The 26,850-nt window shown below is 27.5% G+C and overlaps 1 protein-coding gene across 1 annotated transcript in view; it reads right to left on the minus strand.

Annotated features, from left to right (window-relative positions):
• Positions 1–26,850, minus strand: part of LOC107441492 (silk gland factor 3) — a 92,598-nt gene that overhangs the window by 52,861 nt on the left and 12,887 nt on the right. The window contains exon 2 of the mRNA XM_016054779.4: positions 21,274–22,300. Coding sequence (XP_015910265.1) covers positions 21,805–22,300 — 496 coding nt within the window. The 3' untranslated portion in view covers positions 21,274–21,804. The remainder of the gene's footprint in view (positions 1–21,273; positions 22,301–26,850) is intronic.

Genomic DNA, 26,850 nt, shown 5'->3' on the forward strand with positions numbered 1-26,850 from the left:
CTAGTAATCAACCACTTTACTTGTCAGAGTCATCGTAATTTGCCTTCCCTTTTCAATTTTTTTATTTTGACTCACGTAACAAGGGAGTATTGGGAAATAATTGGAGTAACTCAGTTTGCAAGTGAATAGTTCAGAAACAAAGACTAGCTATTATGTCTTACACATATTCCATATGTTGCATCTTTTACGGTTCCTTCCTGTTTTTATTTTTTGGAAGTTGCTTGTCTGAAATGGATTGTTGGAGTAATTCTTGGTGCGTGGTTAGGAACTGTTCCGTGTTGGAATTTTTGGAACGTCTCATCGTTGGTAATGTTTGGTAAAGTATAAGTTTTTGGGAGAAAATAGGTAATTTTTGAGAAATTCTTTTCGATATAGTTTATTTTGAAACACTTAAACATTTAAAGAAGACATTGTCGTATTGAGATATCACAATTTAAACGTTTTTTTTTCTCAGTTAAATTGTAATTAGAATATATCAATTATACTTGAATAATATTTTGCATAACTTTAGGTTTATAGTTATTTTCCTCCAAGCAAATTTCCTTTCCCGAAAAGGTATCTTATTGGAATCACGAAAATATTTTTTCGCCATTTTTCTTTCAATAAAAAATTATAATACAAGATAGAAATTTGAACAACTAAAAACAGAAAACCTAAAATTTCCTGTACAAATATATATATATATATATATATATATATATATATATATATATATATATATATATATATATATATATATATATATATATATATATATATATATATATATATATATATATATATATATATATATATATATATATATATATATATATATATATATATATATATATATATATATATATATATATATATATATATATATATATATATATNTTAAAATAATCAATGGAGAGATGTGTCAAATATATATATATATATATATATTTTAAATAATTTAGATTTTAAATGCAATAAATAAATGCAAAATCTAAAATTAGGAAAAAATTCAGGGTATAATTTCCAAGTAAAAATATGGATTATCAAAGTAAAATAAACGAAAAAATTTCGAGTATAAATCAAATAAAATATTATATATTATTAAAATAATTTGATGAAAAGTTGGAGAAAAGATGAAATTTTTCTTTACTCTTTTAAACAAGACTATAGCATTAATATTAGAATAAAATATTTCTAAGTAGAGAAAAAACTAAATTATATTACAAGCTATGTCAATACTGCCAATGTATTAATATATTTTATTTAATTCATCGTATTAAAACTAATGGTATATTGTACGGGGAATGACTGTTAACTCATAAGAAATCTACGAAATCAAGTAGAGAGTCTACTAATCCATAATATTTTATTCTTTCTGTAGTACTGAAGAAAAGACGCCACAAGTTGCAAGGATATGAAAGAAATGTGCTAAGGAAGATCAGTGAAAAAAGCTGTAAGACTCTAAAGCATAGACAAATTTGAGGTTTTGTAGTATTGGCTGATACTTGAGTTATTGAATATCACAACTCGATAACCTACAACTATTTTTATTATTAATGTAGTAAGGTGTTCATTGGTGTTAAATTTCAAGAATGAAATAATTGAATTACCACAGTCTTTTAATTTATTAAAGAAAACAATAAAATGAACATAAATCAAATGTCCAATATCATTACATGGTCTTAACGGGAAACATAAATGATAAGGGAGTAATATTTATTGAATTTTAAACTGATAATTAAAAATATCACGCAATGTGAAAAAAATTCAGGTAAAATTACTAAGAAAAAAGAAACGTTAGATAATAAAACTAAAATATACGGTATTTAAACCATTCATTTGATATTTTTTACTTTCATGTGGTAATGGTTTACCGGAAATTCTAGTTTTCAAAGCCTCACACTCTTACTACTACACATTAGTAAAAAATGCAAAACTGAAAAATAAATTTAACCAAATAAATGCTTTTTTTTTCTATACTATGTCTCTTTATAAAAGTACCAAATTTTATCACATTTACAATTTCATCACATATTATAAAATCATATTTTATCGTTAATTAAACCAAAATCAATACCAAAGTGCTTCGGTTGAACTACTGAAATTTTTGGTTTTCCCATACACCCCATATATTTTACCATACTCTGGTAGTTTTGACTATAGTTTTTCTCAGAACAGAAAACTATTTATGAAACCATTATTCGAGACTAATACATAGACAATTTAAAGTTACTGAAACTTTTAATCAGATTTGTTTACTTAAAATAAAAATAGTTACTTTCGAAAATCAATGCAATTCCAGGTTACTTTTCACATTTACAATTTTATCACATATTACAAGGTCATATTTTATCTTTAATTATACCAAAATCAATACCAAAGTGCTTCGGTTGAACTACTGAAATTTTTGGTTTTCCCATACATCCCATACATTTCACCATACTCTGGTAGTTTTGACTATAGTTTTTCTCAGAACAGAAAACCATTCATGAAACCATTATTCGAGACCAATATATAGACAATTTAAAGTTACTTAAACTTTTAATCAGATTTGTTTACTTAAAATAAAAAAGTTACTTTCGATGATCAATGTCATTCCTGGTTATTTTTCGCAGCTCATATTCCAGGTTACTTTTCATAACTCAGCAAAACAGGAAATATGTTCAACATCTTAACGCATGACACTGGTATTTAGGTGGAATACTCAGCCTATTATTCTACTCACTTTTTAAGACTTCAAACTCGTTGAAAAGCGTTGCATAACACTTGTATTGTTTTCTTCTCCTGAACGCCTACTCGAAACATCTTTGCGCAATGGCGATAGGCGTAACTGTTTTGACTGATGTGCTTTGCTAGAACCTCAAGGTTCAGAGATGGCGCTCCCTTGTTACTTGACTGTGCCACAATTTTGGATAAATAGTCTTTTAAATTCACAAGAAATTTTTTGAAGCATTGTCTTCATAAAATTCAATTTTGTTATAATAAATTTTATAGTTCTAACAATATATAGTGGTAAAAACTTTGATCAAATTAGGTAGTTTATTTGTTTTTCATTTTGCTCAGATAGATGTGCAGTCTTGTGTATTCAATACAAAGAATAGCTTAGAAATGCTTATAAAATCTATTAACAGATGGATCAAATTAGAGGATCAAAGCGCAAAGATGCATCCAAGGTTACGGTGGGACCGAACCTATTACCAGAACCAATTATGGAGGGACTCGAACCCATTACCAGAACATTTAATGGAACGGCTAGAAGGCAAAGTGGCCCTGCCATTCAATCCTGTAATAAATTTTAAATTAAAAATGTAGTTAAAAATCTAACATTTATGATATTCCCATTTACACAATTTTTTTCTTTTCATTATTATACGAAATAACAATCAAGCTCAAAATGCCTTTAACATAAACCCGAATTCAAAGAATATATTCCGAAAAATCTGATATGACCATTTTAGAAGCTCATTTATTGCATTCTGTTTTCTTTTTAGCAATAAATTTATAAAAATTGAATAATTTTAAGAGCATTTAATTGTACCATATATGAAATTTGCACAAGTTTATATTAAATGTAAACATGATTAATTTATTTTGTTTTTTGAATCCAAATCTAAGTTAATAATGCACATTTTGTTAGAAATTAAATTTTGCATGGTTCACTGAGAAAAATTTATGGTCGAAAATACTATAATATAGTCGAGTCTACCATGTTTCTGGCTCTATGGAGAGAATTCTGTGATGAAATTTGGTAAATGCTGTAAATTTTGATTATTTTTTATGATACCTTAAAGCATTGCATAAAATTCTTTTATTCGGTTAAATTTAATTTTTTATTTTTTTAATTTTTACTAAATGAGTGGTAGGAAGAACTGAAAATTTGAAAACAACTATTTCCGATAAACAGTTACCATATGAACGGAAAAGTTACGAAAAGAATTGTGCATTTACTGAATTTTTTGGTTTTGTTGCCTGAATTGGTGTTTTTTTCTGTCAGAAATGTCATTATGTTACGATAATTTCACCAGAATTTTTTTTCCTCCATGAGATATTTACTAAAATTATTTTATTATAACTTTATAATAAATAAGCAGCTATTACATGAACTTATAAACAAAATTATAATTGTATTTTAGTTTTTAATTTAATTAAAAGTTTAGAAAGGGGCAACATATTTTGAATTATAAAGGAACATAATAGCCTTAAATATAAATATAAAAAAATCTTGTAGTCGATCATGAATAATGTTTTTTTTTTTACTTGAAGTGCGTTTACTATACAGTACGGTAATTTTACCGGAATTGTTTTCTTCGTCATATCATAATATTATGGATTGATTTATTGTTATTGCATATTGATTGCTAAACAAAACATTAAGCAATATTTCAAAGTTCAATTGTCCCAAGCTCAGGGGAAGAAAAAAAAATTTTTAATGTTTTCCGGTGACGCAGTTTACTCTTACTTTGTTACAAAATCAAAACACATAGTAAGCACTTTCACTCATTTTAAGCAGATAGATTCCGAACATGACGTTATGTAAGTTAATATGTAAATTACATATGTAAGTTAAACGTCAGTGAAGAAAACATTTATTGTACCTACAAACATCTGAAACTATCGCGTGCTAAGCATTAAAAAAAATATTAAATATTTCTTTTTAAAAAACGAGTTTAATGTCTGGGAGCAGGATAATAACATAAAAGAACACTGTTAATAAAATATTTTGTTTACATTACACAGTACTACTACCTAATGCATTGTTCCTTAACATATTGTACAACGTGTTATTTGTTACAAAGTTAATATGGATTTAAAAGACTGAACTAAAGGTATGAGACTGGTTTCGACAATTTTTTTATTCTCATATAGTAATATAAAATTTTTAAAAACTAGTTTATTTATTTTATTATGTGTAAAAACCCATAAAACTGGCAATAAAATATTACTATTGTTATTTTTATACCGGTCATTTATAGGTAAAAATAAGACTTTTTTTTTGCATATGCGTTAAACACTGTATTAAATTTTTCTACAGCCTAAAATAAAAAATAATTTAAGGATTTTATTTAGAAGGCTATCAACTGTGTTTTGGACTATTATCATAAACGCAAATTAATACACTACTGAGTTAGGGATTAATGTACTTAAAAAATAAAATTTTTAAAAATTCCCGCACTTCTCTTTGCGGAAAAGCATACATAAAAAATGAAATTCTAGATCTTTCTCTTAGTTTGTAAATCAAAACACGTGTGCTACAATGATAAACACACATGAAAAATTGTAGACAATTACTTGAAAAATAACTTGAGATATCATGTTTAAGGTTGTATAAAATCTGAAAAAAATCTGATTTTGAAATAAAAGCATTTAATGACTTAAAATCATTAGTCCATTCACTGTTATCACCTTGTACAAATTTGCTGTATCTTTGTAAATAAATGGAGTACAAACAAAAATCTTGGCATCTTCAAAAATCTTGCCCCAAATCATGTTTTTGCGCTAGTTAGATACCTTAACATGAATATTATCTACAAAAAGAATACAATATCTCAACATTTCGAATTTTAAAATATACAAATTTTAGTCAATTATCTGCAAAAAAGACTGAAAAATTCAAACATTTAATGCGTTAAAATCACTTAAAATGTCATTTCATTTTACGAAGTTAATGTTACCGTCAATACAAGCGTAATAAGACGCCACCCGCAAATTAAAGAGAATTGATAGTTGAATTTATCTTTAGTGTAATATCTTGAACTTCACCTAAATAAATTTTGCTTGAATAAATGAAACGCACTTCAATTTCCAGAAACTTGGTTTCAGCTTTTACTTCTATGCCATTTGCATTTTTATTGCATATCAAGATTTAGCAATTGAAAAGGTAAGTGTATGAGTCAGGCTATATTTTTTAATTAGCTGTTAAATAAAATTTCACTTACATTTGCATCTAAAAAAAAACATAAATTAACTTTGTTTCAATGGCACACACATTATCGTTAACGAAGTTTAAATAACAGCAAACGTCATACTAAAGTTTGAGAAAATATCGTGTTGAGTTGTTGAAGTCAATCATCTCATTATCTTTGAAAATAAATTTTTTTTTAACTAGTAACTTTTTTAATTGAAATAATATTTCAAACCAAATTTAAGATTATTTTTATGACATAGATAAACAGTGTATTTTAGATATAGTTAAATCAATTGCCGCAAAACAAAATATTTTTAATTAATGTTTTTGCGCCTTTAAAAGTATTTTTAAAAGGTTTTTGCTCCTAATGATGACCTGTTAGCTTTACTAAGATTGATCAAAATTTCGGAACGTGTTGAACTTTAAAATCGTGCAAATTTGCCATAACCTTAATATTGTCACAAGTTGAACTATAATAACTTGCCAATTTTTTTCCTCCTTAATATGTTCCAATTCGAACCATACTATCGTGCAAATTTGCTACAGCTTATAATTGTGCCAAATTGAACATAATATAATGAAAATTTCATTCAGCCTTTATTATGACAAATTGTATCGTAATACTGTTTAAAAAAATGCTGCAACTTTAATATTGTAACAAATTGAACCTTACAATCGCGCAATTAATCCTAGTTAATTATGTTTGTTCAATACTTGAGAAAATATACGGTTAAGTTGACACATGATTAAGATTGCAGCAAATCTTTACATTATCGCCGATAATATGTCTCCAATTATTGGCGCTATTGCTTAACGTATCGATAATATGACCCAAGAATGAACCGAAATAAATTATTTGCAAAGAAAATGCATTTTGAAGCCTCTATAGTGATGAAATTTTATTTTAACTGATAGATTAGACAAAATAATCTATAATTACGCACCTATCGCTTAAGAGCATGAACAAAAATAGAAATGTTAAGGCAATTGAAGGATAAAAAAATAAGTGTATTAACTTAATTCACATCAACTTAGCATTATTTGTCTTAAATACCCGTATAAAAAACATCTACGTTCAAATTTCGACTGTAACTTATCTTCTGTATTAGTTAAGCCTTGAGACTGAGACTGCAAGTTGTCATTGATGTCGATCAAAATTGTGGATTGCAGACAACCGAAAACGTGTTCAGAGTTTTAACGATTTTTACTTTCTTTGACAAATCAAGCGAAAGAACCCTGCACAGCAGTCTTAAGAATCAATCAAACTACTTTCAATTTCCTGATAAAAGTCAAAAGTCAATTTTTTTTTCTTTCTTGAATCAAAATACTTTTATTTTTGACGTTTCCCACAGATAATGGACCTTAATCCTATCACGGTTTGGCCTTAAAAAATGCACAGAATATATGTCTCGTCAAGCTGCTGGTGATTTAGCTAGGGTGACAACGCTGATAAACTAGTACCCACGCCAGTAACTAAAAACAAAATTCAACAGCTGCCTGCCTACAACTCAACTCAACAAGTCAGAAGACCACGACACCATTCCAGGCCAAACGAAAAATAAAATTGAAGCCGTCCTTTACTACTTTTTGACACTGGAAAATATAATGAATGAAGAAAAAAATTTACTCGGTAACGAAGTAAAAAATAACTAAATAGGTAGATAAATAAGAATCTTTTAGAAGAGGCACTGCTGGTAGGTAGGGTAGGAAGCAGGCAAGGATAGGGCCTGGGGCTTTCGAGCGAGCCTGCACGCGCGCCAAGCCAAAAACCTGCTTTCGGTTGGTGCCCTGGGGCCCTCGTGCGGTCGGGGTCATCAGCGATCGGCCCCCTTTTACGTTCCTCTTCCCATCTTGTTATTAATGCTTAACTTGTACGTCGTCTACGCCGAAATAATGTAAGAGGTAAATCAGGAAGAGAGAAAATACGACGCGGCAACCAACATATTATTTTTCTCTTCTCAACTTTAATTTAAACTATGTAATGAATGTTTTTAACAAAAGCAAAACTAATGATTTAAAGAATAGAGATAGTAGACACTCAAAAAATGTACTGGGTGTTCAATAATTTCTCACATAGCATTTTTTTTTNTTTTTTTTTTTTTTTTTTTTTTTTTTTTTTTTTTTTTTTTGTAGTGGATGCATAAAATGAAAATTCTAGCTTCTAGTAATTTATGGCATAAAATACAAGAAATGGCACTAGAAACCTATCCAAATGGATGTGAAGCTTATAAAGTAAGAAACAGCACGGAATTTCATTTAGGAATAAAAAAAAGAGGACGGAAATAAATGACGGAATTATTTCATGGTATATTGGCGACGACTTTGTCTTCTATGAGGAACTTTTTGCTTGGAGATAACCCAACATCTCTTAAAATTAACAATTCAAGACAGAAAACACAATAGAAGGTCAGTGCTTAGATTTAAAATTTCATCTATCAGTAACAGTCAAATCGTAATACTTTTAATTGCGACTCAAAAAAAATTTTTTGAGTCTGCACGGAGAATTCTGGTGAAATTACTGTACTGTATGGCAATGACATTTCTAGCAAAAAAAATTCAAAACTCTGGTGAATTAAACCGAAATAGGCAGTATTTAAACCCTTCATTTGGTAATTTTTTCCGTTCATATGGTAACGGTTTCCCAGAAATTCTGCTTTTCATGATTATAGTTCTTATTACCTCTCATTTAGTAAAAAAATACAAAACTGAAAAGTAAATTTATCATGCTCTAATGCATCATGATAAAATTGCCAATTTTTAAGGCATTTGCAAATAAAAAGTTTTATGATATAAAACTATATGTTATGGTTAGTTTACTAAAATCATTATCTAAGCACATTGGTAAAAATGACGGAGTTTTTTGTGTCCCCTTAGAGCCATAAGCATAATAAATTTAACCATATTCTAGTTGTTTCAGCCATTCATTTTTTCTCAGAGTGAGGGAAAACTTATCAACCCACACTGTAAATGAAGTGTTCTATACAATAATTTATTCAAAAATTTATTCATACATTTCAGAAAAAAAAAAAATAAATTTCAAATTTGTTCTTAAATTTCAGAATAAGAAAATAAAAATATAAAATATAATTCACTAGGCAAAAATTTACAGTTTGATCTTAAATTTAATAAGAATCACTTGAAAAAGTATTTATGTAATTAAAAAAATATTTAAATTTAAAACTACTGCATCATTGATTATGGGTAATGACTAATCAGTTTATTTAAGTTATATAGAATATTCTAAGGAATTCTAATTCTAATAAAAAATCTTATCTCATTATTTAGATTTATTAATCATTAATAGATTTATTTTGAATAATCATTTTGAATGAAAAGAAAATATAGTTTAAGAAGAAAACATATGAATAAATATTAAAAATGATTTTTTAGGTAAAAGTAAATCAATAAGATATAAAACGGCAGTTATAAAAGTTCGAAAAGTACGAATAGTTCAATCCTTTTTTTTTTATTTATTTATTTTTTTGATATATCATTTTTAAACGACATTTTAAAGTGCAAACTTATGACGTATTACGTAAAGACAATTATTAGCCTCATGTTCAGAGAATGCATTCCCTGAACATCATTGTTTATTCTGTATAACATGTCTATTCTATATAATGAATAGACAAATTTGTATACTCTTGATGGATACTTTGCCAGAAAACTTATTGCATATTTTAAAACGACTTCACACTGAAAGAAAACAATTTTAACGAATTCTGCGTACATAAATTTGCTCTTCAAAAATTTTAATGTCAGTTCTCACTTTATTAATAATCGTTTTAATAATGAATTTCCATTCATATTTTTTAAAAGAAAATTCACTTTTTTTAATGTACTGTAGAAAAGTTAAATGAACATTGTATCGTAAGGTAAGATCTAAAATATTGCATTACGAAACAGATCTAAAATATTGCAATTTTGCTATGATTGCATTACGAACTTCTTTCTGCAATCAAAACACGAACAAATTTTAAAAAATTATAATAATAAATACTCACGAGAAAGAATTCTTGCAAATAAAACTCAAATTTTACTGTTATAAATTAACAAAAAAATAAAAAGTAACGGAAGTAAACTTCAAGAAGAAAAAACTGCACACTATTACTAACTGATCAATCATCTTAAAAAGTCTTAATACCTTCAAGATTACCAAAAACGTTGATCGAATAATAAAAATAAGAACAAAGCATTCTTTCCGTCAAACGAAAAACTAAATACCTTTTATAAACGGCCTTTGCAAAGAAAACACTCTTGTTTTCAGTTTCAATATAATGAAAAATGACGTTGAATTAAAACAAATCATGAAATCCCAAAATCAACCACAATGATTGAAAGGGCGATCAGAATTAAATGAAAACGCAGTTCACAAATTAAAAGTTCCCTTTTGGAACTTTCATACAACAAAGGAACGCCTTGGTTATTAAGATTAAAATGATAAAAATCGGCTTGGATTTAGTAAAAAAGGAAAACCGTGACTATTCACCTTCAATGGCCTTCTATTTCAAGGTATACTCGATTACCATCAATTTATGATGGTTTCTTTTTATTGAGTTCGAAGAGGAGAAAATATTTTTGTATTGTAAATTAATGGTAAAAACTAATGCGTTGATGTTTCGCTTGCTGATATCTTATATAATTTGCTTTTCTCCTTTTATTTAAAATGTGGAGTTGTCCCAGACGTTTCAATGTTAATTTAATATTAAATAAACAAAATATACATTAATCAAAAAACCAGTCAAATTTTAAGCCATAATATTGATACTTGATCCACAAATCAACATGGATTTAGGAAAAAATAAAATCCATAACTATTCACCTTGAATATTCTTCGATTTCAAGGTATACTGGATAACTATCAATTTGAGATGGTTTCTTTTTATTGCGTTTGAAGAAGAAAAAATATTTTTGCATTGTAAGTTAATGGTAAAAATTGACGCGTTAAATTTTGGTCTGCTATTGTCGTATATAATTTGCATTAACAAATAATATATATATATATATATATATATATATATTTGTTAATAGTGTATATAATATGTATGAAAGAAAGATTGCTTAAAATTCAAAATTTCATTTCCTTGGAACTATTTATTCGATAAAAATGTAAGTAAATAACAATAATAATGTATATAAAACTTAAATGAAGGTACAGTGTCTGTACCTTTATTTATATTTTATTTATGCTGGTTTTGCTTTATTCATATTCTAGCATAAAATACACTCTATCTTTAAGAAGTACATAAATATATATATGCTTTACAATTGCCGATAAATTGTGGATTCAATTCAAAACGCAATACTTATCTATCTTTATACACTTTAAAAAAACTGGTTCAGTTTAGAAGCATAATATTGGTACCTTTATCCATAATGCGCTGTAAGGTGTTGGCTTGAATAATGTTACCATTATATAGTGTTATCAAGATTTGGAAGTACATTAGTATTTAATAAATATGGTAAAATTAACCTAAAATCTATTGGTACTGTTCACTTATGATAAAAATGAATTAAAATAATGAATATTGCAAACTATCCTTCTTTAGAAAAAGAATTTTGTTAAAAATTTTTTTTAATGTCAAATACAATTTTCTTAAACTGTTAAAATAATTGAAAATTGCCTAACCAAGATACTTTGACTTAAATCGTTTATACGCTTAAAAATTAATTCCTAAATCCAAAATACTTATAAATCAAATGCTTAGCCTTTCTAGTTTTAAATCATCTGAAACAAGATTAAAAATGAAAAGAAATATAAAAAGGGTAAAATAAACGTTGTAATACGTTACAACTTGTATAATCTATAATAATCAAGTTTGCGTTTGTCTATTTACTTTATTTAACTTTTTTGATTAAAGTTTTTAACTGAACTGATATACAATGAATGTGATAGGTTTGAACTTCAAAATTTAATTTTGGAAAATTGTGTCACGAAACTTGTCTTTTGCGATAAATCATATATTTAATTTATTTATTAATCATATATTTGATTTATTTATTAATCATATATTTGATTCGTTTATTAATCATGTATTTGATTCATGATTGATATTATTTACCATTCAACGAAAAATTCAAATCTCCAAGTCTGTTTATACATAAGCTACAAAAAGCATTTTGAATGCAGTAAATATCTAAATATTTAAGACACCATTATACATAATCTTTATTTTCATTTTCCGAAATAATTTGACGAAAACTATTTAAACGATTAGGTATGAACTCGTGATAGAAAAACTGGCCTTAATAAAAAATTTATTTAAAATTTATATTTTTAACCTTTCTATTTCTATATCACCAAAAACAAGTTTAAAAACGAAATAAGATCGAAAGTAGGTGAAAAAAGAAACTATAGATAAATCTTATGCAAAACATTGTTTTGGTAAATCGCAGCTTGAATAATCTATTAATGAAAACTTATGATCACGTTTGTCTACTTATTGGAATATTCAAATATTTCAAAATGAAAATTTTGACACCATTTTTTTGAATAATAACTAATGGCGAAACAATGAGGAAGCATTGTATTCTTAATTTAACAACCAATTTAATTTTTCATCATCTGTTACCTTAGTAAATCATTCCCTAATTATATCAGCAAATTTGTAGTTTTACTTTCGTTGTTTTAAAAAACATAAATCTGAGTCTACTTAAATCATTCGAATGAATTTTTTGACAGCTGAATATTTAAATGAATTAACATTTGATGGAAATTGTATACTTCCAGAAGTATTTGAAAAAAAAAATATTCAGTTTGGAAACTTTTAAGTATGACTTAAAGACAAAGTTTTTTTTTTGTAAAAGCAAAAACAACTTTTAATTTTAATAAAAATTTAACTAATAAATAGTTTAATGTGTTTTTTTTTTCATTTTAAGTCAATTATGTAATTTTAAATAATAATAACTTAATTTTAAATAATAATAATAATTTAATTTTAAATAATAAAGTATTAAAAAATAATGAAATAAAATATAATTAAACTTCAAAGAATTTTTGCAAAACAATATTTATTATTAATTTTTAGATTATTAAAATGTACTGTGAACTTCATTATACCTTTTAGCACAATACCTTTCATTCAAAATGCAATGCTATACTGACATAAAAAGTATGAGAAAAATTACCAGAATATGGTAAACTTTACCGTGTTTCTGGATCTACGTGAACACCAAAAAACTCGGTAATTTTTACCTAAGCACTTTTGTAATGCTTTAAGTAAAATTAAAAGTAAAGTATGCTTTTTATAATACGTGATGAAATTTGAAAACTGTTGTAAAATTTCGTAATTTTATTATTATATCTTAGAGCATGGCATAAAAACCATTTATTTGGTTAAACGTTCCTTTCCGTTTTGTATTTTTTACTAAATGTGTGGCAATAAGATTAGAAAACCAGAATTTCTGGTAAACCGTTACTATATGAACGGTTAAATTACCAAATAAAGGGTTTAAATACAGTATGGTTTGATTTAATTTTACAAAATTATGATTTTTTAAAATTTTTTTACAAAAAATGTCATTTTTATGAAGTGCAGTAATTTTATAATATATTTTTCTCCATAAACAAAGGGGAAGGAATAATTTTTTTGTGATATAGTGAAGGTTTTCTGGCTAAAAAAACCAACCTTAATGACCTTTGTTTTTGTTCTAAAATATAAAATAGTGGAATAAAAACAAGAATTCATTCATTCAGAACTTCATTTAGAATTAAACATTCATTTATGAATTTTGCTTAGATACTATAAAGTTAATACTTAGTTTACTTAAATTCTTTACAAACAAAAGTAGCTAAAATTTAAAATTGTTGAAATTTACCGTGTAATCAACAAAAAAAAATTAATCTCAAAACAATCACAAAAAATTTAAGGACGCAAAAAAAAAAAAAATATATAAGATCAAGCACCGTTTTTTTTATTAATTCATCATAATTCATTTTGTGGTTTTATCAATATCTCAGCTAATTATCTACGAGAGCAGTACAGCAAATATTACATTAGAAGCTATTTACAAAAATCAATTTTGTATGAACAAGGATGATAACTTTATTGAAAAGCGAAATCTTTGACTTTTTAAAAGCAATTAAGGTACAAGGCTTGTTATTCAGAACTAAAAATTGTTTTTCTATACCTCTATAAATAATTTTATCAAAAAAAAAGCTTACCTTTTTCATTAAGGAAACGTTTAGAAGAAAACTTTCATAATTCATTTGATTTTTGGGACCATAAAATTAACAAGCGTAGTAAATACAAAATCCCATTAAGTTTCTTTTTAATGATAGATCACATTAGTAGTGGTAACGTAAAAGTCAGTAATGGTTCGTAAACACGCAAAAAACAACTACTTTCCGAACGCAAAAAAGAGCTAACTTTTTTGCAATTATAAAAATAAAGGAGAAACGCGTAATCGTCCCATTCGGAAGGGGAATATTTTTTTCCATGCCAAATATTTCAAGTCCAGTACGTGATAGGACGATAACAAAATTATTTAAAAAATACTGACCAAATGTCTGACATTTAATGTGACTTTAGCAGTTAAGGAATTGCTTTGGTAGCCATGTTTTAATATTAAACATTAATGTTGTAATTGAAAGTAAGTCAATTTGAAATAAGGATAATTAACTAAAATGAGAAGTACTAAACATATTTTTGACTGTATTCGAAGTTCTAATTTGTGACGAATTAATTTGTGTAGTTCGAAGTAATAATCATTTAATTGTTTCCAGTTTAATTTATTTATTTAGTTTTGTATTATGCTTTTATTATAAATTTATTTATATTTAAATTTGTTTATTTGCGGAAAAAATGTTGCTTAACATATTACGATTCTATGCTTAAAAGAATTATTGATTCACTATTTTTGTAAAGCTACTAACTTTTTATTTCTTTTTAAAAAGTATCCTATGCTTATTTGCACATCTACCCTAGTAATTTAATTTAAAGCAACGAAGTTTTTAAGAAAAATATTAAAGAATAAAAATATTAAATATTATTTTCTTAAAGGTGTTATGAAAGTTAAATTTAATGAAAAATTTCTTGAAAGAAGCTTTAAATAAGTTTTTTATGAAAGTTTTTAAAAAGCACAAATTTAATATTTTTAAGAAATTACTAAAAATTAAGTGTAAATGCTAAACAAATTATGTATAAAAATTGAATGCATTTAACAAAAATAACATCATATCTGTTATATAATTAAAGAAGTAATGCTAGAATCGCCAGTGAAGAGTCCTATAGCTCTTTTAAATCAAAGATTCTAAATTATTAAAAAACGTTTCATTTGCCAGTTGTAAATTGGAGACATAAAAATGCTCAAATAAAAACTGCATATAAAAACGCAAGTTTTGAAATAGAAATCCATAAAGCATATATGTATGCTATTGGGAATGCATTAAACAAAGATGTTATTTTTTAAATAATTACTTAAACTAATTACTTATTCATTCGGAACAATTGCTTCAATTATCAATTTTGCACAATTTTAACTTCTAAAACAGAGTTTTTAAAGTTTTACGAACTAGTAGAATGATTTTTTTAATGAATACTCCAACGACAAGTAAAATTCTAGTAAACAAACCTTAAATAACGGCTTAATTTAACAAATATGTTTTATTTTTTATTTATTACTTATCCATTTAGAACAATTACTTCAAATATGAATTTTGCACAATTTTAGCGTCTAAAAAAGAATTTTTAAATTTTTACGAACTAAAACTATTAGAACGATTTTTTTAAATGAAGTTCTCCAACATAAAATCAATTTCCTCTAAAAGAAACTTAAATGGTGGATTAATTTAACAAATAAGTTTTGTTTGTTATTTGTCACATATCCATTTCTAATAATTACTTCAATTATCAATTTTGCTCAATTTTAACTTTTAAAAAGAATTTTTTAAAGCTTTATGAACTAAAATTTTACATAGAATGATTTTTAACAAAGTACTCAAATGTAAAATCAAAAATATTTAAATGAGAGGCTTAATTGAATAAATATGTTTTACTTTTTATTTCATAATCAACTAGAAAATTAATTTAATATAATTTACAATTCTATAAAAAAAAATTTCAAAATTTTTGCGAATTACATTTTTATTATACACTGTTAAAAATTTCTCGGAAAAAATGGTTAAATAACAATTTATTGGATGGTTATTTTACTATATTTAATCAAAAACAGTCAAATAACCATAAATAAAATGGTAATCAAACAATTAAGTTTGAGAAGACTGTTTATTAACTGCTTTCACCTCATACAGCTAAACAACCAGAATTTTATCCCACCGATAAAAACCACCTAATGAATTTACTTAGTTCTTTGCAACTGCGTACGTTTCATAGCCGAGCGGGCTTACCTGTCAATATCATGACTGACAGAACTGGAGTTGGAGTGCTGACATCACAATATTTCCTCCATTCCCTTCAACAAGTGAAGAATTTCCAGTGTCCGGCACTATCCTATGCTCATTACTTTACGAAAAGCCAAGCTCCTATGTCTAGTTAAATAATTATTTTTTCTTTACGTTTTTGAAAAACGCTAGTTGTAAATGGTTAAAAAACCATAAAGGAAAAAAATGGTCTTCACCGTAAATTTAAAGGTTAATCGGATGGACAGACAGCTGCCAGTTATTTTACCATAATTTTAGAAGGAAAATTTTAACAGTATATTTTTTTCATTATACATAGTTGAAAGACCCAATACTAAAATATAATCATCCAATATAAAATCAAACTCAAAACAAATTGTTATTTACGAGTAATGTTTTGATGGTATAGCTTGGATGAAAACATGTTAAAACTGAAATGGTTTTACTACCAGCTTTTCCTCTTTTCCGTCTCACTTTCACCCATGGACAGAACTGGAGTTCGAGTGCTAACACCACAATATTTCCTCAATTCCTTTCAACAAATGAAGAATTTCCAATGTCCAGCACTATCCAATGCCCATTACTTTACGAAAAGCCAAGATCCTATGTCTAGTTAAATAATTATTTTTTCTTTACGTTTTTGAAAAACGCTAGTTGTAAATGGTTAAAAAACCATAAAGGAAAAAAAAATGTTCTTCACCGTAAATTTAAAGGTTAATCGGATGGACAGACAGCTGCCAGTTATTTTACCATAATTTTAAAATGAAAATTCTAACAGTGTATTTTTTTTTTTCATTTTACATAGTTGAAGGACCCAATACTAAAATATAATCATCCAATATAAAATCAAACTCAAAACAAATTGTTATTCACGAGTAAAGTTTTGATAGTATAAACTATTTGTCAAACTTTGTGTATTTTTGCGTAACTTGGAAGTTGTAAAGCTTAGCGATGACGGATACATTTTGTAAGAGATGATAAGAAAAAAATTGTTTACATATGGATGACGTATGCAATCAATTTGCATGATGCAGTAGCCCATTAATCTCATCAAAATGAATGACATAAAGTTGAAGTTGTATTTGCAGACACTTCATAATCAGTTTTGGTTGAGAAATTCCTTATATAATTATTTTACTTTTACATAACATTTTTCATTTACATTATAACATTTCTTTATGGTTTTAAAGGCACTCTATTTAACACGTTAAGAAAAAATACAAGAAATACGCGTGCTATAGACCATCGCAGGGCTCCGGTTTTAATATTGAACCCTTTTTTTTAACCCATTAAAAACTTGTACTTGTAATGAGTTTTAACTGGGAAATTTCTTAAATAAATATTTCACTTTCTCTTTTTGCATAATATTTTTGCTTTTTCACCCAATACCATTTCCTCATGCTTTTATAGACATTCCATTAAACGCTAGGAAAAAAAAGCACATTACTACAAATACGCACCAGATAGCTCCTTGTTGAGAGTAATTAAAACCCAAACATTAAACCCATTATAAACTCTTAAACTGTTCATAAAAAGTTTTGGTAGAGAAAATCACTTTTTAAAATTTTTTTTTTTTTCCTTTTTGCCTAATATCATTTCTTTATGTTCACAGACAAACTCTATTAAACGCGATGAAAAAAAAAAGAAAATAATACTAGGAACACGCGAGCTATAGATACTTGCAGGGCACCAATTTCATTATTGAAAGCAGTTTATTAAACCCACTAAAAATTCGTTGAAAGTTCATAAATATTTTGTTTGAGAAATTTCTTGAATAAATATTTGTCCCCTGGTGACTCAGGGGATAGAGTGTTTGCTTGCCAATGAGGTGAACCGGGCTCGAATCTCAGCGATGACTGGTCGATATGAATTCCGCACCCGGCTCGCACCGACCACAGTGCTGCCGTAATATATCCTCAGTAGTAGACGGATCGTGCCTTAGAGTCCCTTTGTCGTCAGACTAATCATGGGAGGTTTACGTCATTTTAATTTCAATGTACCGCAAATGCAGGTTAGTTCCATCAAACATCCTCCACGAAGGCAAAATTTCTGCCTACACTTGATCCTAGGTTAGAAAAAAATCCCTTTTTTTCTAGATCGTGTTCAAAATTATAAGACTATTGAGTTGAACATTAGTAGTCCTGAACTCAAAATTGGGTCGGCTGTTCAACGACGGCTATAAAATAAAATAAATAAATATTTCACTTTTTTGTATTATGTTTACCTTTTTATATAATGTTATTTCTTTATGTTCTGAGAGGCTCCTATTAAGCGCATCGTAAAAAAAATTGTATTACAAATACGTGTGCTATATCTCCTTGCAGGAAGCCGGTTTCACAATTAAACCTATATATTAAACCCATTAAAAAGGTTCATAAGCAGTTTTGATTAAAAAAGTTCATAAACAGATTTGAAAAGGTTCATAAACATAAACAGTTCATAAACAGTTTTGATTTAGAAATTTCATAAAAAAAAAATTCTTTTTTCTTTTTACCATTATATTTTTCTCTTTTTTTTTTAACTACCAATTCTTTTTTTTATTACCCTGCGGGGTGCCTGTACCACAATTGAACAAGTAAAAAAATAGTTGCTTCTATTGTCTGAGCATTAAACGCTAACAATTATTGAATAACATTTAATGAGGCTATTTTAAGTTTGTAACAGCTAATGTCTTTTAACTTAAATTTAGTCTATCTTTAGTCGGTGCCTTTAAGGCTTATCATGATAATCGTGCAAAATGGTATAAAAACAACCAGAGTTTTGTAAAAAGAATAGCGTTAATGATCTAATTTGTTAATATTTGAAAAGTTATTCCAATAGTGCATGGCATTTAGTCATTAATTTTATAAATTTTCAGTTAAGGAGGAAAGCCTCGAAAAATTCGCGATTTTTTAATAAATATTTTATAAAATATTATGCTATCAAATATAATATTAAATATTTAAGCTATTTGTCCCATTTTCGAATCTACATGATTCTTGTTTTGCAATACTTACTTCAAAATTAGAACTTTGCTTCTAATTTAAGAAACACAATGTTCCTTGAATTCGAACTATTCGATATTACGAGAAACAATTCAATATTATGATTAACATTTCAATATTATTTCATAAAAAGACTGTTTGAAATTACGAGAAGTAATTCAATATTATAATTAACAATTCAATATTATTCGATAATACGACTATTTGATATTACGAGATACAATTCAACATTATGATTAACATTTCAACATTATTTCATAATACGACTATTTGAAATTGCGAGAAGTAATTCAATATTATGATTAACAATTCAATATTATTCGATAATGCGACTATTCGATATTACTGTCGATTTTAAAATATGCGATTACATAGAATATCGCCATTATAACTAAATATCATGTATTCGAGTATTATTTATCGAAAAGAAACTATCATATACTTGTATTTTTCGAATTGGTAAGCCATTTAAGGTTTCGGCCTTTTTACAGTATTTCAAAACCTTATTTTATAGTTATTGTTATTGTTATAAGTGTTACTGGCTTACAGTTACTGTTATAACCGTATTGCCCTTTTTTCAATTATTTAAAATTAAATGCTAGTATCTAAAGAACTTGAGTCACATATCTCTCTTATTTAAAATATCTGTATTACTTAAAGTATTTCTATTATTTTTCTTTCTAATTTTTAATATTATAATACTACTTGTCAATGACGAAGAATGAAACGCGTCACTCATTTATAACTCAATCTTATTCATAAAAAATCCTTTATTTACACCATAAATTATTTATAACATTCATATTACTCCCTCTGTATTTTGAACTGTTAAATGTTTGATTACTACAATTTAAATTAGTTTGCTTCAGACTTTAAAATTCATCTTGAAATTGAGGAATCTATTATCAATAACGATATGCTTATTACATTTCATTATAATTATTTCTGTTACGCTTATTTGTATAAGCCGGTATCACATTTTGATTTAAAAAGTAGATTTACCTATTTTATATTTCAAAGCTTCCGGAGATAAATTATAAAATTTATTTAGTTTTCTATGAAAACTAATTAAATCATTGGCCATAAATCAGATATTTTAACGCTTTATCATATTTTTTTTTTTTTTTAAAGCAAAGCATTCACGCAAAAACTCGTTGTGGGTCAGCGGGATCATGGAGATTAAGGCTCCAAAATTACAAAGACCAACGGCATAAATGTGGCTAGCATTTAGTCCTGACTGCCTTTACTTCCCCGACAAGCTGCTACCCATTGATCTGAATCTGGGCAAGGTTCAAGCCATAACTGGGAATCAAACCCGTGGTATTCACAATAACAGTTCAGTGTCTTATCATCATTTAATACTGGCAAAGAAAACCTGCAGCTCCCATTACTAAAAGAAAAAGGACAAGCATCTCTCTAAATATAAATACATTTAATATTATTTGACGGTTTCATTGATTATTATTTTTAAAATTATTTTTGTATAATCATAGATGATTAATTGTTCGATTATTAATTTATGAATACTTGTAAAAACTATATTAATTACAATCTGTTTTAAATGTTATCTACATTTAAAGCAGAATTTCTATGTATATTCTATGTATATTTATCTGTATTGTCACGCGCCTTCATAAATGTCATTTTCATACGTGACTCACAAATTCTTATGAATTGAACATTGGTAAAGATGCGTAAATAGTCAAAACTTTTTGAATTGAACATTGATGTCTGTTTGTATTATAGTATTTATTATCTTAGTTCATTATGAATATTTACTCATTTAAGTGTGAATAAATCAATCTGTACAAACTTATTTTATTTCCTTATATTTTCATTTTTCATTCAATATCATACCTTTTTTATAACTAAATGAAAATTGAGACAGTATGGCCTACGATATTTTTTAAATGCTATTTATAATTTCTGACGTTTAAAATCACATTTAAAGCATGAATAATGCATGTTTTTTTTTAAAAAACTCTTAAATAAAGCGAATAAACCGGGAAAATTGTTTTAACTTAAAAAAAAATTATATAACTCACCACTCGAATTAGGTGACGATATAGCGCTACCAGACAACTCCTTGGCGCATCGTGAAGTGTGGAGTGAGTGTGGTCAGTCTTTGTTGAGGGCCTCTTACACCCTTATTTCTCTCTCAATGTTCTTTTCAGTAATCTTCAAAAATAACACTTGAGCCGAAGTATTTTCTTTTTTTTATTTAATTTCTCTTAAATGTACAAATGACTTTGCAACAGCGAAGTGGTGATTTGTTTTTAAAAAATGTCTTAAGTGAAAAAGGACATCATTGGCACTATATATATAATATGTATAATAATATATTATTCTTTACATCTTCACAGAGTTTTTCTTGGGGGCCACCCATATATTACAATTTATATTACAACTGACGAGGCAATGTGAGCACCTCTCTGTCTGTATAATATGTACATTTTGTATAGAAATGTATATAATATATTTTCGTATAATTTGTGCAAAGTCCTTGTTCAGTCCTTCCATTCGGGCATCAGATGATGGTGACCAGTGGTGGGGAGGACAAAACAGGGGGCTATTTGTCAGTGGGCCGCTAGCGACTGACCATGCATACTGTGAGGTGGAGGGCCGTGATTCTGAGGAGGCGCGTGGGGGGAGAGCATAGGAGGACTGTGCGAATGGAGGGAGCCATGTCCCGGGGGACTGTGTGTGAGCATCATTTCGCCGGGGGTGCCGGGCCCCCCTGCGCCCCCTATGTTGACGGGGGGCGTCATCCGCTTCTCCTTCTGCCGCCTGTTGCAGAACCAAACCCTGACCACTTCTTTCTCCAGCTGTAGGCTGTCCGCAAGGGAGGCTATCTCCTGAGCTGACGGTTTGGGCTGCTTGTGGAAGTGGTTTTCTAGGGCGCCCTTCACTGACACTTCAATGCTGGTCCTTTTTTTTCGCTTGCGCCCCTGTGCTGCAATCTTGTCGATGGACGTCGGGGAGCCCGTCGTACTGTCTGCCTCCTCCAGCCATTTGGCGAGTAAAGGTTTTAATTTGCACATATTTTTGAAGCTCAATTGCAGCGCCTCGAATCTGAAATGGAGAGAAAAAAATCTGTCTTAGTTTTTAAATTTAACTAATGGTACAATAAATACAAGTTTAAAATAATCATAAATATTAGGAGCAAACGTGAAATATGCAGAGTAAAATTTCCTACCCCCCCCCCCAAAGCCTTTACTATAAATCCATTTTGTATTCCTTTCCCTGCATATCATTCCTAAAGCAAATTGTCTTCTGACTTAGTAATATGTACCCTTATGTTTCTGAAACTGAAAACTAAATTCAAGGTTCAGGGGCATTGTATTGATAATTAGGGTTCAGGGGCATTGTATTGATAATTAGGATTCAGGGGCATTGTATTGATAATTCGGGTTCAGGGGCATTGTATTGATAATTAGGGTTCAGGGGCATTGTATTGATAGGGGCATTGTATTGATACTTTTTTTTTTACAATGGTAGTCTCAAATCAAACTAATCTTACTTATTGTTTCCAGGAAGATACTTTACACGTTCTCGGAAAATCCAATTATCAAAAGCATATTAAACGGAAATATCTTATCGTCTAAGTGGGAATCATATTGATTTCCTGCAAAAACGCCATCTGAATCATTTTAAAATGTGGCTAGAAATTACGTAGTTATTATAAATATTAAAAATTATAAATAATGAAATTTTTAAATAATAACGCTCTCAGTGGAATTCCTTGAACAAAAGCAATACACTGTAAAAAATTTCGAATCAAACTATGTCAAAAAGTACCAGTTAGCATAAATCCATTTTTGCAGTGAAATTTATATACAGTACTATTTACTGTAAAATTACTGGATTATTGTAGTTTAATAAATGTTAGTACTGTAAAAATTACGGTAAAAAGGGATTTCACAAATGCTGCATCCAGGAAGCCAGTACTTTTTTATCGTAATTTGATTCGGATTTTTACACTGTGCAAGTAATATGAAGAATTTTATAAAATAAGGAAATTTAAAATTCAAGTCAGAGTTTAACTAATAAATACTCTTTCTAATTTTTAATATATAGGCAATCGTCATTACTCTCGCACCAATAATAGTTAATAAACTGATTAACTAAAACTCAAAAAAGTTTTTTTTCCTCATATGTAGTGCCTTTGCACTACTGAAAATACATTAATGGAATATTTCTTTAAAATTTTATATAATTTGATTCCTTGACAACTTTACATCCTGTAAGTAATATATACTTCTCTTGCTCATCCTGTATGAATGTATGCTTTTCAAAGCTACACCCAAAAGTCTCCCAGTTTTTTCATAATATTTCTTATTTTACTTTACATACAGGGTCAAATAAAATACGAAATTGTTAGGGCCGTTTCTATTTTCAATAAGCAAACGCATGATACCAAAAATCTCAATTTAAATGTTATTCCTATTTGCATCCAATTTAGTTACACCCACACTAAAATTCACATTATCCACGATATCATTTCTTTTGGAGACCATTTTGTAATAAAAAATATTTAGAAAGTTCACTTTCAAATGAATTGTTTTAATATTGAGCGACAATATTAAAACAATTCTTGAACCAAAATACGGTGTAAATTCCCTACAAACTAAGTGAGGTGATCAATTCCTTCATATATTTGTTCAAGTCGTGCCTATTCTTTCCGTTGTTTTATATTCAAATTGTCTGAAAGTGCTGTTTCAAAATTATTTTTTAAATTTTGAATGAAATCCAATAAATTTTGAATGAAATTAAAATTAATTTTTAAATTTTGAAAGTGTTGATGAAAACAAAGTGATGATGATAGGTTTTATCAGTTCTACAAAATAAATTTCTCAAATATGCATATGTTTGAAACATAACACCATTAAAACTTTCAGCAATTTCAATATGACGCTAAGTTTAACTATATTATCGTGCTTCTTCAATTTTATCACGCGATATATGGTTTAAATATAATTAAATAATATCTACTCTGCACTTTAAGACAGTTTTGACAAATTTGCACGACACTATGGTATGGTTCATTTTAGTGATGTTTCAATTTTGAAATGATTTTTTAGAGAATGCACAGTATTTCAAAGCATATTTGTGTTTTTAAAATGAAAACAAAAGATAAATTGAAGTTATAAACATAGATATTATATAGATTTAGCTAATATTGGCATTGCTCTGACATTGGCTATAGGCATTGCTCTGACTTAAAAAGTTATGATCATTCATTTATAAATAAATAAATGAAACTTTCTTTTTTATAAACTTTCACTCATATAACTATACAAAATTTGTTTTGTCTCCTTCAATAGTGATATGAAGATATACTTCATATTTACGGTCATAAACTATACAAATACATTTGCAATTAGGAAGTATATAAATTTTAACTTGTGTAACAGACAATTTGAAAAACTGCGAGCACCAAATTAGAATTTTTCCTTAATGTTCATAAGCACAATGTATTGCACTTATAATATTTACTCATTATAACCAATTTATTCCGTTTTAATTATCGCAAATTAAAGCTATTTGCTAAAGTTGCGAAACTGCATTATTTTGTTTGCCAATTTACATTTAAATATGTACGAAACATAATAAATAAATGCTATTATCAAGTTCAAATGAAGTGAATAGCAATAAAAAATACAAAAGTGCAACAACCGAAATAGAACAATAAAAAAAAAATTTAAAGTAACCAAAGAGTACAAAAGAAAAATGCAATCCGGAAAATACATTGAAAAAAGAGCATGTCGTCCAACTTTGATTCGGTATTATTTCTGTTCTTAAGGAAGAACGTTTTAGTTTAATTGCAATTCATAAGAAAACATTATTTAAAATGGATAGGCCTTATGCGTGGGCCAAAGACTGAGTTCAGAAAATACTTAAAAGAAATACAAAGCAAAACAAAAACTCATTAGAATTTCATACAAATAAAACAAACTAATAATATAATTAATTTAAAATTTCTCTTATTAAAACGCTTCACAACTGCTTAGACCTCAAGCAGTTGTGGCCGGATTAAAAAATTTTATTTAACTTTATGCATTCTTATTTCTATTAATACAGTTTCTGGAATACACCGTACACATACATAGGCAGACTGCATCATGAAAATTCCGTATCAAATTACGGTATAAAATAATGCATTTTCCCTAAAATACATTTTACAGTAAAATCCTTATTTTCCGCAAAATATTATGTCGCAATTTTTACAGTATTATTTATTAGACTGTACCGTGAAAATTCTGGATCAAATTAAGGCATTAAATAATGCATTTTGAGTGCATTTTCCCTAAAATCCAATTTACCGTAAAATCCATATTTTCTGTAAAATATTATGTCGCAATTTTTACAGTATTACTTATTAGTGAGAGTGATTCAACGAACCCATGGTAATTATTGCTGTTAAAATAACGGTATATCAGATTCTGTGTTCCGTATCATGCTCCGGTAAAAATGGATTTTGCGGTAAAAAGTACCCGCACCCTGAGTGCTGTTACTTTTTGAAGTAATATAATACGAATTTTTTTTACGACATAATGAATATAAAATGAAAACCACATGTTGTAACTATTCAGGTACGGCTGTACTTTTAAAGTGTAAATAAATATTATAATGGACTAAGTATTATTAATTTAATAAGAGTGATTCTGGGAACCCATGGTAATTATTGCTGTTAAAATTACGGTATATCAGATTTTGTGTGCCGTATCATGCTCCGGTAAAAATGGATTTTGCGGGAAAAAGTACCCGCACCCTGAGTGCTGTTACTTTTTGAAGTACTAATATAATACGGAATTTTTTTACGACAAACTAATGAATAAGGAAGGAAAACCACACGTTGTAACTATTCAGGTACGGCTGTATGTTTAAAATTTAAATAAATATTATAATAAACTAAGTTTATACTTAGTATACAGTCTTTTTCCCCTTTATAATTGAGCTTAATTAAAAATAAAGCCTTTAAACGTGTATTATTATTTTTCATTTAACTTTTTCTGGATTGTCAAGCGTTTTAAATGCATCCACTATTTAAAACCAACATAGACATCTTAGCAAATACATCTTAAATGTATTTGCTATCATAAGAAACGAATTGAAGCTTTATAACTCATGGAGAAAATACAGTTTAATTAGGTAGCACACAATTTCAAATTATGGGCAGAGTTAAAAATCTGATTGAATTGTTCCAAAAAATAATTGTGAAGTGTTAAATTTTGGAAAAAGAAATGCCTTTACCTTTAATACACGGTTTAATAATCAATTGATTTTTGAATTAGTTTGATCCAAAATAGCTGAAATTTATCTCATAAAAAATTATCACCTTTCATTTTGTATTTCAATTCTTTATTTATTTAATTTTTTTTTCACTTCTAATATACGCATTAAACTGCTCCCCATGGTAACAATTGTTTTATTTTATTCTAGTAGTTTTCTTGCAATAATGTTCGAAACAACTTATTCGGATAATAAGATACTTTGTAAACTAAAACTAATATAAGGAAATATTCATAATACTAATAGATTTTCCAAATTTAAATAAGAACATTTACAATGTTATTAACTACTGAATAACAAACGATAAAAACATTTTTTTTTTTAGTTTT

The sequence above is a fragment of the Parasteatoda tepidariorum genome, chromosome 9 (assembly GCF_043381705.1).
Source record: "Parasteatoda tepidariorum isolate YZ-2023 chromosome 9, CAS_Ptep_4.0, whole genome shotgun sequence".
Taxonomy (NCBI): Eukaryota; Metazoa; Arthropoda; class Arachnida; order Araneae; family Theridiidae; genus Parasteatoda; species Parasteatoda tepidariorum.